General features: G+C 43.3%; 1 protein-coding gene across 6 annotated transcripts in view; it reads left to right on the top strand.

Annotated features, from left to right (window-relative positions):
• KLHL32 (kelch like family member 32) overlaps positions 1-12,935 on the top strand; it is a 103,914-nt gene extending 90,979 nt beyond the window's left edge. For all 6 annotated transcript variants that reach the window (XM_077303774.1, XM_077303758.1, XM_077303803.1 and 3 more), the window contains one exon: positions 8,115-12,935. In XM_077303774.1, coding sequence (XP_077159889.1) covers positions 8,115-8,276 — 162 coding nt within the window. In that variant the 3' untranslated portion in view covers positions 8,277-12,935. The remainder of the gene's footprint in view (positions 1-8,114) is intronic.
• The last annotated feature ends 199 nt before the right edge of the window (positions 12,936-13,134 follow it).

Below are 13,134 nucleotides of genomic sequence, written 5' to 3'. Positions count from 1 at the left end.
TCTGGAGGCATTTTGCTTATCTTTTAACTTTCCCTTTAACTATACACAGAAATACATGCAGATCAATGAAATGTCCAGTGGTTTTAGTCAACTCTAATGGTCCCAACACATTTCATGCTCTGATGCAAAAATTCCAATAAACCGAATGTTAACATCATCCTAAACATGCATTTTCTCATTAAAAAGCATGACCAGCCTTTTAGAAAAACAAGGTGAACAGATCAATTGGCTACCCTATGTGAGTGATGGAATGTAGGGGAGACAGATCTGGAAGAGTTGCATGTGAATTCCTCCCCTGTTCTGTATATATACAGCAAGCAATCCAAGCTGATTCCAGGCTGTTGGAAGTAAGCTCCAATGACCCCAAGTTAGATAAAACAGTTACTGCTAAGTAAAGGTAATGGAAGACCCCAAGATAAAGGCACCTTCCAGCTGGTTTTAGATATAGTGCAATCCTATGCAGAGTTATTGCAGTCTAAACTGGAGAAGATAGAAAGAAATTGGATCAAAAATATGGAATTCATTTTGAGTTGTGAATTTAGGAGCTGAACAAACTGGAAATCCTAGGGATTGTACCTGGGAGGAGAGTGAAACCATGTACATTACTTTCAAGCGGTGATTTTTGATGGAATAATTATTAAATAAAGGAAATTAATAGCATTAATTGGGTGTGCTTATGTGCTTTATAAAGTTACTAGAATTAAAGCCCGTTGTAGCTGATAGAACGGGTGCTAGCGGGAGGGGGAAAATAGTAAAGAGAGAGGGAGGTAGAAAGGAAGAGAATGATTAAGATAGAGAGAGCTTGGCATTGGGAAAAGGAAGGGGAGGGGTTGTCCAGTCTGTAAGGGCATGAAGTTGAATATGTGTGTTGTCAGGGAGGGCGGTTGTGGTGGTGTGGTGACAAATGAGGGTGTGGGTGTGGAGAGATGGGTGTCAAGAACCTGTGGTTTGGAATGTTCGTTGAGTGTGGGAGAGGACTGACCTTTGGGAATTGTGGCATAGTGGTTACGAATGAGCTTTCCAGAGCCATGTCTTTAGATATGTGAAGGGAAAATCAGACTGGAGACTCTTCTTAGGGGGAGATTACATGGCAACCAATTCCTCCCAGTTCTGCATCATTTCCCTTCTTGTATCAATTAGGCCACAGACACCGAAATGTCCCCCTGCCCTAATACACATATGGTAGTCACAATACACAGGTGTCTACCCTGCTCCTTCTGTCTCCATTTTTCATTGTTGATATAATGTTATGTACCCACATGTTTTTTTCACTGATGCCCTCTGCCCCTTAGAAGAAGAAGAGCTGGATTTTTGTACTCTGCTGTTTACTACCCAAAGGAGTCTCAAAGCGGTTTACAAACACCTTTTCCCTTCCTCTCCCCACAATAGACAACCTGTGAGAGATGTGGTGCTGTGAGAGGTCTGAAAGAACTAGGAATCGTCCGCAGTGACCCAGCAGACCTCAAGTGTCTCAAAGCAGTTTCCAATCATCTTCCCTGTCTCTCCCCATAACAGATACCCTGTGAGCAAGGTGGGGTTGAGAGAGCTCTGTGAGAACTTGGAATTGCCCACAGTCACCCATCAGGCCTCAGGTGTCTCAAAACAGTTTACAATTGTCTTCCCTTCCTCTCACCATAACAGACTCCCCGTGAGGAAGGTGGGGTAGAGCACTAGCTCACGGTTTGGTGTGGGTTTAGTGCCTCACATTTGGAAGCTGGCAACCCTAAGAGGAGGTCTATCTGTGAACAGCAGTCTTGACCCTAGTCAGGTTTATGCACACCTAGATAGTGTGAAATTCCAGAACATGAACCTACACCAATCTGGCAACCTTACCTCCTCTCTGCAATGTTTTCTTTACTTGAAATAGGTCAGGGGGTGCTAGGTAGTTGAGGGGGATTACACACTTTTGAGGCCCCACTTCCAGACTTCAAGGAATATATTCAGAGCAGGGACAGCCAACTTCCAGGTGGGACCTGGAGATCCCTGGAATTGCTGCTCATCTCCAGACTATAAAGATCAGCTCCCCAGGCAAAAATGGCTGCTTTGGAGGGGTGACTTTGTAGCATTGTATCCCAATGAGGTTTAGGGATGCCAGCTTCCAGGTGGGGTCTGAGAATCCCCTGAAAGTACAGCTCAACTCCAGGCAGTTAGGCTGAATGGAAAGCTCTCTCCCCTCACATGCATCCCTTCAAAAGGAATGCACATGGCCCCAGATACCAGTTGGCTACCACAGTCTATTGCTTGTCTGGTGATGTCTGCCCTTCTAAAGCCTAAGGCCTACGTCTGGCAACTGCAGTCGTTGTTATCCACAAGGCCAAGTCATTGTCTAATAAAAGTGGATCACCTAGTTTTCTCCAAAGTCTCACTGTCTACTTTCCTACAAACCTATCTCCACTTGAAAGTCTTGACCACATATGCCCTTGATTTCATAGGACCTTCCTGGCAAGTACTGTTTTTTATTTACCAGGCCAAGGTTGAAAAAGTCACTTCAGTTCCCATGTCTCTCCAGCTATTCACTTGTGCAGTATTTACAGTTTCAGGCTGTAAATATTCTTTATTTAGATCTTCTTGCATTTTCTGGACTCCCAGGACCGATGCTGGTCTGTCTGTCTGCACCCCAAAATACAAACAGTTGCTGGTAAGGGCTGGCCAAAACCCAAAGACCAGGGGGCACACACCTGCACCGCTCACCCCAACCTTAGTCTGCAAGCCTCCACCATTGTCTCTAGATCGTTCCTCATCTCTAGATTATAATTATAATGATCAGCTCTGCAGATAAAAAGTGCTACTTTGGAGGTTGGACTCTGAGGCATTGTACCATTTTGAAGTTCCACCTCCAAATCTTCAGGAATATTTCCAACTCATGAGTTGCCAGCCTCAGGTGGGTCCTGGAGAGCTCCTGGAATTACAGCTCATCTGCAGACTATAGAGATCAGCTTCCTAGGCAGAAAGGGCTGCTTTGGAGTTTGGACAGGGTTGTTGTGGAGAAGAAACATTTAAGGCCTCCCATAGAGGTTGTTGTGGCACTGAAATACTTGAGGCCTACTGCACCGGGTTGTTGTGCAGGTGAAACAGGAGGCAAAAGATGCAACAGCATCTAGTTTCTAGATCTAGTTTCAGCATCTAGATGCAACAGCATCTAGTTTCATCTGCACAACAACCCTGTGTGGTAGGCCTCAAATCTACAAAGAGTTGTTTGGCTGCATTTTCCTTCCAGCACTGAGGCCGGCCACAACAGTATTTTAAGTGAGAAGAGGCTTTTTTGTAGCCTCCCTGTCAGCCAACTGTTTGTCAGAAGGGGAAAGCTTCCCTCCCCCCAAGGAAAGCATGTATACACCTACAGACTCCTCTGCATTGCTCTCAGAAATGCTTCCCTCCCCTCAGTCAGGGCCTGTCAGAGGCTTCCTTCACAGCAGACCTGAAGGGAGGGGGAAGGGAGCACACTCATCAGCCACCTGCCAGCTCCGTCAGCGGTCTGAGGCAAAGAGTGAGCGGAGTTGTTGGACATGACAGTTAGGGGCAGGAGACGCAGCCTTCTTGGGCTGGCTGGGCTTTTAGGGCTGGGTGCAAGTGGGGCCGGGCCAATCGGGATGCCGACCCTGTCAGGACTTTGGGCCCCGTCCACTCTCCACCCACCTACCCTGCAAGCTGTTCCAGATTTATCTCTCTGGTACCTGGCATTATATTTCATGGGTCACATGGCCTGGCCCAACTAAATGACATTTATGACAAATTTGGCCCTTGTAACAAACAAATTTGATATCCGAGTTTCTAGCACCACATCAGACCGTACCACCGCCCACTGGGGAAATAAGTGGGCAGTAAATAAGGATAATACCTAATCTATCCTTTCCTCATGTAGGAAGCACGGTCTCAGTGCCAGTCATAATTTGCATTGAAGAAACTGAAGGACTCACAGAGAATAATAACTATGCCTGCTCCTTGGCCAGTTGTGTGGAGTTGACGGGCAACCATGGAACCAGGCAGTGTTTGTTGAGACACGTGCCACATCATCATTTTCTTCCAACCATGTATTTGAAACCAATTTCTTCTTTCTGCAACATCTCATAGATGTCGCACTGATCTGGTTCTGTACAATATTGGTATAGACATGTGGAAAATAGGCGTCCTTGCATTATCATCTCTGAGGATGCTACGGACATTAGAAGGGTGCATCCTTGCCAAAGACTGGTTGTCTATGATAAATCCCACCACCATAATTACCAGCTCCCCTTTGCATAGTAGCAGTGCATTCAACCAACATCCTTTGCCATATAATGTTAGGGTTGATCTACTTTACTTTTTAAATTGAGTAGAAAATAGGCCACACATCTATAAAGACTGGAGTTCAGTAAAATGCTTTTCTGACAGTATTGATTAAAAAATCTGCATTAGTTTAAGAAGAGCCAGTATGTTCTGTGGGATTCTGCATTGGCATGTAAGCATTCAATACACAGTTGATGCTAAATCAGTAAGTCAAGCAGAGAGCACAGAGGTGCACAGCAGGTGAGCAGTAACTGGCCAGTGCTGTTTATGGAGATGAAGGCTTTGGGCGGGGATATATTAAGACCCATTTCACGTAACCAGAATGCATATTTGGGTGGGTTACAGTGCTAACTTTTCTGTAGGCTCTTTTGTCAGGTCTTCAGACTGTATTCAATATTTCATATGCTAAATTGTCAGACCTGAACTTCTAACACAAACTGCACAACTTTCTTTTTAGTTCTGGGTCGTTTTAAGAAGAAGGTACCGTATATACTCACATATAAGCTGACCTGCATATAAGCCAAGGCACCTAATTTTACCACAAAATCTGGGCAAACTTATTGACTCGCATATAAGCCGAGGGTGGGAAATGCTTATACCCGGGTATATACGGTAGTTCTTCTTCAGAACAAATTTCTTGACAAAAGTCTGTCATAAAAGTGGGAAAATAAACATGAATAGAGGCAGTGCTCGGGTATTTGCATGCATGCACGTTATTGTTTGCATAGGTGCAAGTTGGGAAAGACTGTGGAGACCAATATTTCTATCAAGGTTTTTTGCTGTAATTTCATACTGAGCAAGATGTGCAGCCTGCATTGATTTCTCCAAGACTGGCACTTGCTCAGCTGGATCACAGCCTCTAGCTCTAGCCCTTTCACTGCTAAGACTCTCCCCTCCAAATTAAATGCAGGAATTGCACACATTCCATGCCCTCCCCAAGGCATTCTATAAACCTTAGCCACTTTTGCTTGCTTGCCCTGTATCTGTAGGCAAAAGAGAGTCATTGTGCTGCTGGCATTTGAAATTTGCTGGTCTCTTGGGCCCTTCAACAGTTGGCTCACATAAAGAAGAAGAAGAGTTGGTTCTTATATGCCGCTTTTCTCTATCTGAGGGAGACTCAAAGTGGCTTACATTCACCTTCCCTTTCCCCACAACAGACACCCTGTGAGGCAGGTGAGGCTGAGAGAACCCTGATATTACTGCTGGCTGCATGTGGAAGAGGAGTGGGGAATCAAACCCACCAGATTAGAGGCTGATGTTCTTTCAGCTTTGTGTAGTAAAGAGTGGCAGCTTCTAACCTGGAGAGCCAGGTTTGATTCCCTGTTCCTTCATATGCAGCCAGCTGGGTGATCTTGGTTCAATCACAGTTCTCTCAGAGCTCTCTCAGCTGTGGGAAGAGGAAGAGAAGGCAATTGTAAGCTGCTATGAGACTCCTTCAGATAGTAAAAAGTGGGGTACATCCCCCACATAATGAAACAAAAAGACAGTGTCCTTGATTGATTTTGATTGATGTAATCCATTCAGTCATGTCCGACCCTGTAGGAAAGTTTCCTTAGTTACTTATAAAACATGTCTATATTTAGTAAGCATCCTGTACACTGTTTTTTAAAACCATATTTTTCAAAAGGACAGATATTAGGCTGATTAATCCTTTAGAATGATTAGTTTTAGTTTATTATTTCATCAGCGGCATGAAAACCGCATACAGATGTTATGCAAACCAAGCATTTCTTTGCTGAGTCGAAGGCTGCAGAGATGTTTCATTTTCTTTTCAGCTGGCTCATAATAGCTTTAGATGGCAATGACTGAAGGATGGTTACTGCCAACTTCTTGGGCAAAATGCTTCCATGCCGCTGCATCTATTTAGTTACAATATTTATAGGTCCTTTCAACATAATATTTAAGGCCACTTAAAACAGTTGAAACATAGTCCATAGTATATATGCAATACAGACTTCCCAAATAAACCAGTAAAAACTAAAATATATTACAGACAGTGAGAATGATTTATTTACAGAAGCCTAATGGGCATGGAATCGGGGTCACTGTGGGTAGGCAGGTAGTTGTGAATTTCCTGCATTCTGCAGCGGGTTGGACTAGATGACCCTGGAGATCCTTTCCAACCCTATGATTCTAATGGAATAAAAATATTTTCACTGTGTATATAGGGAGGTCAAGGAAGAATAAAATGCACACATTCTAAGAGGGTGTAATCCACAGTTATGGAGCTACCAAAGAAAAGTCTCTGCTTCTGGTAGAGGAGAACCTGAAGGAAGAAACTCAGGGATATTAATGTTTTGATATCTTGATAAGATATATTTTGAAATTCTTTTACAGTACCCCCACAGCCATAGACAAAACTAGCACTTCAGATGGGTCTCAAGAAGCCAGTAATAAGATCTAATATTTTTTAGGACAGAAGTATTGTTGTTGTTGTTGTTGTCATTTTACTAGGCTGTAGTTTCTGTATTAAGTATAGCAGGAATTGACTTTGTTAGTTTTGAACATATAGGTATCATAAAAGCTAATAGAAAACAAGCTTTCGTCATCAGGCATATCCAGGTCCTAAAACAACAAAAAATTATCAAATACACCAAATGCTAGCACCAAATCGAAGAAACATCTGTTGTCCAGAGCAACAAGCAGTTGCTGCATGAAAGCAGCATAAAGGGTCTGCTATCACAGCATTAGGTCTGTCCACCCAGTACCCCTTAAGTTTTCACTCTTCATCTACAATGCTGTGAACCTGACTCAAGGAACACTAGTCTGCAAGATTCCAATTAACTTAGAATTGGTCAGAAGACCACCACTAGTCTCTAAAGAATGTCTCAAGAGGTCCCAAAGGACACCAGGCCTATCCTAGCAGCTCAGTGAGGCAGCAGAACGCTGAGGTGGTTGAATGGTCTGTAAAAGAGGAATACTAGGTTTCAATGCTCCTTCCACTTTAACATAGCTCCTTATAAACAGAAACAAGGGACTGGAAAGGACCTCCGTTTTTGAAGATAACTCCTGCCTGAGGCTGTGCTGTGTGGGGAAAAACCTGGAGATTTGGAAGGGGGAGCCGGGGGAAGGTGAGGTTTGAGGAGGGGAGGGACTTAAGCAGTGCCATAGAGTTCCTCCTCCAAGGCAGCCATTTTCTTCAGAGGAACTGATCCCTATTGGCTAGAGACCAGTTGTAATATTGGGAACTCTCCAGATCCTATCTGGAGGTTGGCATCCCTAGGTGTGTCAAGGGGGAGACTCTATTTTTTTTTAGTGGAGTCCTTGCTGTGATATTTGCTCTGAAGGGGGAAGAGAGAGAAAGTCTGTTTTGCCTTTTGTAATGACCAGGAATTTTTAACTAGACCAGTGTTTTTCAACCTTTTGACCATGGAGGACCCCCAGAAGTGATGTCAGCAGACCACACACCCCAAAAGTCATGTGCCACCGGAAGTGACATCACCCAGACATTCCCACTGGCTGTGACATCAACAGACCACTCCCACATCACAAGAAGTGGTGTTACTGATTGGGACTCTGGTTGGGATACACTGAACTAGACAGAAACATGAACAAGTGTGATGCATATACCCCCACCCCTTGCAGACAGAAGTAAAGTAGTCTGTTCTACCTGGCCTGAGTGAAACAGTGGGGCAGTAGAGCAGTGATCAGTTCAGTCACAGCTGCATCTTGTAGGGTTCTGAAAGTTGCTAGTGCTTCATTTCTGTTTAACAACGTGTAATATTCATTGTATGGAACTGATAAATCAGCTGATCCCCAATGAAAAAAATGGCTTCTCTCCACTGCTTGCTACTGATAGTGTTGTAGTTCTCACCCACTTATTTGTTTTGTTTTGGTGGCCCTTCTAGGTGCTGGATGTCAGCAGGGAAGGAAAAGAAGAAGTTTTCTATGGGCCCACTTTGCCTTTTGCATCTAATGGAATAGCAGCCTGCTTCCTTCCGGCTCCCTACTCCACATGCCCAAACCTGCAACCTCTGCAAGTGCCTCATCACAAGATTGGCACTGTGTGAGGAAGGAACATGGCTGACCAGAGAACCACCTTGCCCCATTGGGCCTGAATTTCACCTTCAGACCAACCAAAGGAAGGAGCAACACAGAATTCTTCCTTGTATTACATTGAGGAAGAGGAGAAAATAAACACCAAGGACTGAACTGTAACAATGAAGCCTGTTTCCAAAGGCGGCTAATATCTAAGCATTCTAGGAACATTTCCACAGCTTATCTGACCACATCTCTCCATTTCCAAAGTGCTTTGCAAAAATCCAAGATGTTGTAAGTTAGTAAGAACTAGACAGTGCTACATATGCAATTTAACATCTTTGGAAAATGCTAAATTCAGATTAACTTTCACAGTTTGTTGTGAGTAATGCTCGAATTATAAACTGTGAAGGGGACCTAGAACAAAAATTAACAAGCTTTTAATTGCTGATAGATTAAAAGACACCATGCACACAGTGCTTCAGCCTTTCTAGGATAAGGCTTATCAAACTGGGGTCAACTGAAGGGTGACTGGACTCACAAAAAGGCATGGAAATACCTGGCATTTCATGTTTGTTGACTATCTATTGGGAGATCAAAAATTTTGAAAATGTGATCTCTATCTATTTTGAGCATTTCTAATCTGCAGCTGTGAAATAAGGTGTTTTTCTAGCTTCTGAACAACTGTGTGTTCCTCTCACTTCTGCCTCACAGGGAGAGACAAGGTTGTCGGGAGAGTCAGACTTCATATTGCTGCTGGACCTAGAACAGGGAAATATGTGTAGCCGTCCACTCGAGGACACAGGTGGAGGCAGTAAGCAATGCAAATCTTTGTGAAATCTTTGTAAAGTCTTTTTTTTTTAAGTGGTCAAGATTAATGCTTGCATGTTGCAAAGAAATGGAATTAGAACAGAGTTTACTTGCTTATGCGCGACAAAGCTTAATGGCAACCCCGGGGCAGAGTGCATAGGGCTTTCCATTGAACCATGAATGACTTATCCAAGGTATAACATTTGTTTAATTCCGAGCTGAAAATAAAAACAGAATGGCCGTCTGAACCAGCTCACCATTTCAAGTAATGGGACTTGTTGCGTAAAATGGTAACTGATGGAAAATAATGTAGAAGTGGTTCAAACATTTGCAAGTTTTTAAAAATTGTGTATTGAAATGCTAAATTTGATTATTGTCCTGAAGTGTCACTCAAGTTACACTTTCCATACCTGTCCTTGACAGTTTTTACTAGATCTGTATCTCCATTTGTAGTTGGCCCCTAGAAATGTATGGAATACTCCTGAATGTTTGATGAAAGAAAACAGAACAGTATTTTCATCCATCTATCCATCAGCCTGGCTTTAGATTTCTGTTGCTAGAAGTCACAGTCTTGCGGAGAAAAAGTTGGTGTCCAACACCAAGCAGGAATAAGCTGTACAAGCAGAACCATTGAGAAAGCAACTAACAGGGATTTATTCAAACTAAAGCACGAATACTTAACAAGAAAAGCTTCCGAAATGTAAGGAGGGCTGGATCATTTTGGCAGGAGCAACTGCCCTGCTTGCCAAGTGTTTAAGGAAAATAATCTATCAGGCCTAATTTAGTATGGCACATGAGACCAAGAGTTTGTACTCCATGATCTTTTGAACCACTTACGAGAAGGCCTTTATCCAGCATCTTGTTTTCTACAGTGGTTATCCAAATATCACACAGATGCCCACATGGACCAAAAAAAGGAAATAACTCCCCCCAAAAAATATTCAACGCAGTGTGTATGCGTGTGTGAGTCATTTCAATTAGCCATTGATAGACGTCATCCATTAATTGGTCTAGTCACCTTTTAAAATCATCTAAGCTAGTGGCCAGAACTACTTCCTGGGTCAGTGAATTCCATGTACTGTGTTAGAGAGGTCGTTAATCCTGTTTGTCCTGAATGTATTGTCTACCAGCTTCATATGCGGGCCTGCCCTTGGGCTTGATCCGGAAATTGCAGCTGGTTCAAAGTGTAGCCGCTAGGGTCCTCACGGGAACAACTTGGAGGGCCCAAATCCAGCCGGTGCTGAGGCAGCTGCATCGGCTGCCGGTTGCTGCCCGGATACGGTTTAAGATTCTTGTTTTAATCTTTAAGGCCCTATGTGGTCTGGGACCCGCATATCTGATGGACTACCTGTCACCCAATACCCCTGGCAGGGCCATACACTCTGCAGGCACTAATTTGTTGTTCATTCCTAGCCTCAGGAAAGTGTGGGGGGAGGGCCTTGTCAGTCCTGGCCCCTACCTGGTGGAATGAGCTCCCAGAGTAGCTGTGTGTCCTGCAGGAGCTTCTGGCATTCCGCAGGGCCTGCAAAACAGAGCTCTTCTACCAGGTCTATGGTTGAGGCTGCCGCAGCAAGGAAAATCTGCATGACCCCCCCTTCCAGGATAGAGTGGTGTGAATGGCGGCTTGCGGGTTCCATCCGCGCCCCTCTTCCCGCCCCCCTCTATGAGATTTTATTGGGGGAATGATAGTGATTTGAGTTAGTTCTTTCCACCATATCTCCTTTTTTGTTATTGTGTTTAGTTGGATCTGTGTTATGTTTTTATGTCTGGAGGTTTTAATGTTTTTTTTTACTGGGATTTTATTCAGACTATTGTAACCCACCATGAGCTGTTTGGGAGTGGCGGGTAATAAATCGAAATAATAATTGTATTCTAGCATTGTGGGAAAAGGAAAAGGTTATTGCCTCTTCCCACATCCTGCACAATTTTATGCCTCTATCACGCTCCTCTTATCTTTTTTTCTAAAGGAAAACGTCCCATATTCCACAATATCACTTTTGAGGCTGGATGATCAGAGCCGTTCAGAACTGTTGCTACTGTGGTGGGCAATGGATATTATGATACTAGTAGTTTCACTTTCCTAATAATTCCTAGCACAGGCACACTTTGCCTTTTGCACTGCCATGAATATTTTCATTGAGTTACCCCAAGACCTGTTTTCTGGCTAGCCATTTCCATTTCCCACTCTATTCCCCTCATGCAGCCTGGGGAAATCTTTCTTGAGCTTTTTGGCAGTTCAGCTTTTGTAATTCTGAGGTCATCTGCAGATGGCTTCCTCGGTGCAGATCAATGCAAAGAATTCACTTTTATTCTCAAATTCATTCTGATTCTCTGTAATCTTGTATGTTCACAAGAACGCATGAAGATGCCTTATACTGAATCAGACCTTTTGGTCCATCGTGGTCAGTATTGTCTACTCTGACTGGCAGCGGCTCTCCAAGGTCTCAGGCAGTATTACTCCTTTAACCCTTATGCCATCTGACACTGTGACAGCCTTCTCCTCTTTCCTATTTCTAGGATATTCAGTGATGCTAGTTTGAATCCAGCAGAGCCCCAAAAGCAGCATTTTGGAATGCCATAAGTGTCACACTCTTCTGCAGAAATGCTCCGTAAGATTTAAAACATTTCCATGCTTTTAGAAACATGCTTGCCTTATTGTGAAGGGACATTTGTTTTGCCAAAGTCCATGTTTCATTTTGTTGTCCTCATTGGGACAAGACTGCTACTTCTCCTGGGAAACTTCTCTTACCTTTGGCAACATGTAACTTTGAACTATCATCCTCTTAGACATGCTCTTCTCTTAAAGATTACACCAAGAGCCTGGTTCGTGTAGTAGTTTAGTGGTAAAGAGCAGCAGCTGCTAATCTGGAGAACTGGCTTTGATTCCCCACTCTTCTTCCACATGCAGCCAGTTGGGTGACCTTGGGCCAGTGTCAGTTCTCTCAGAGCTCCCTCAGCCTCACCTACCTCACAGGGTATCTGTTGTGGGGAAGGGAAGGGAGGCAATTGTAAGCTGCTTTGAGATTCCTTCAGGAGTAAAAAGCAGGGTACAAAACCTCTTCTCTAATTTCTGACATACATTCTATCTGGGCTTGTAGTATAATGATGCACCTATCCCAAGTTTATTCTTTAATACACAACTGGAAACAAAAGAAACTATACTATTCCTTCTCCTTCTCTCCCATTTTAAACCCGTTTGTAAGCCCACTATAGTTTCTCACATTTGAACCAGGACAGTTTGTGCCTGAGTAGTATTTGGCCAAAATACTAAATGAGAACAAGCACAGAAGATACATCTTGTACCTGTTCAAGTATATTTGTTTTTTCTGAAATATTTTTACAAGTGTGGAACGTCAGTGACTACAAGTCAACAAAATGCCTTCATGCTACCGCTAACATTTAATGTAAGATACCACCATTTCTTTGTGAAACACACCCAGCCATCATATCAACATGCAGGTGGCTGACATTCTATAACAGAGGGGCCAATGAATGCAAATGTCTGAGAACTGATAACCTAGAAATTAGGCCCTTAAGATCCCCGAGTCATTGTACAGCTCTGTACTCTACCCATTTGATGACGCCCCAGTTCCCACATCTCATTTATTTATTACTTTCAGTCAGGAAGGCCATCTTTAAACTGAACTTTAGTTTCAAAATGATGGAGGAAATAAGCTCACTTATAAATGAAAAGTGCAGTTTTCTTCCTATTCCGAACAAAATTGAAGCCGATCCCAAGGGAAAAGCTTCTTTTTTTCTAACATGTGGCTTTACAAACTAAGCTTCAAGAGGCTGTGCTGTGATAACTCTCAAGTTCATGCGGTGTGCCTCCATTTATATTACAGGCATATGTACAGTTTATAATAAAAATTTTAAAAATCCTTTCTGCTCTATGTTTTGTTTATGTACACACTGTATCTGCGTTTCTGAGGCACTGATGCACATGGAGACTTCTGGCTAATCACATCTCTTCACTGCACCCCACCCAACAAACAAGCCAGGATGTTCTGTTTTTCTCCAAGCCTCCTTCTGAAATGGCACCATGTTCCTGACGTCTTTGGGAGTGGGACAGAATGCTCT

Source organism: Paroedura picta, chromosome 1 (genome assembly GCF_049243985.1).
Source record: "Paroedura picta isolate Pp20150507F chromosome 1, Ppicta_v3.0, whole genome shotgun sequence".
Taxonomy (NCBI): domain Eukaryota; kingdom Metazoa; phylum Chordata; class Lepidosauria; order Squamata; family Gekkonidae; genus Paroedura; species Paroedura picta.
Note: the sequence above shows the minus strand (reverse complement) of the source record. Positions and strands in the feature narration are given on the sequence as shown.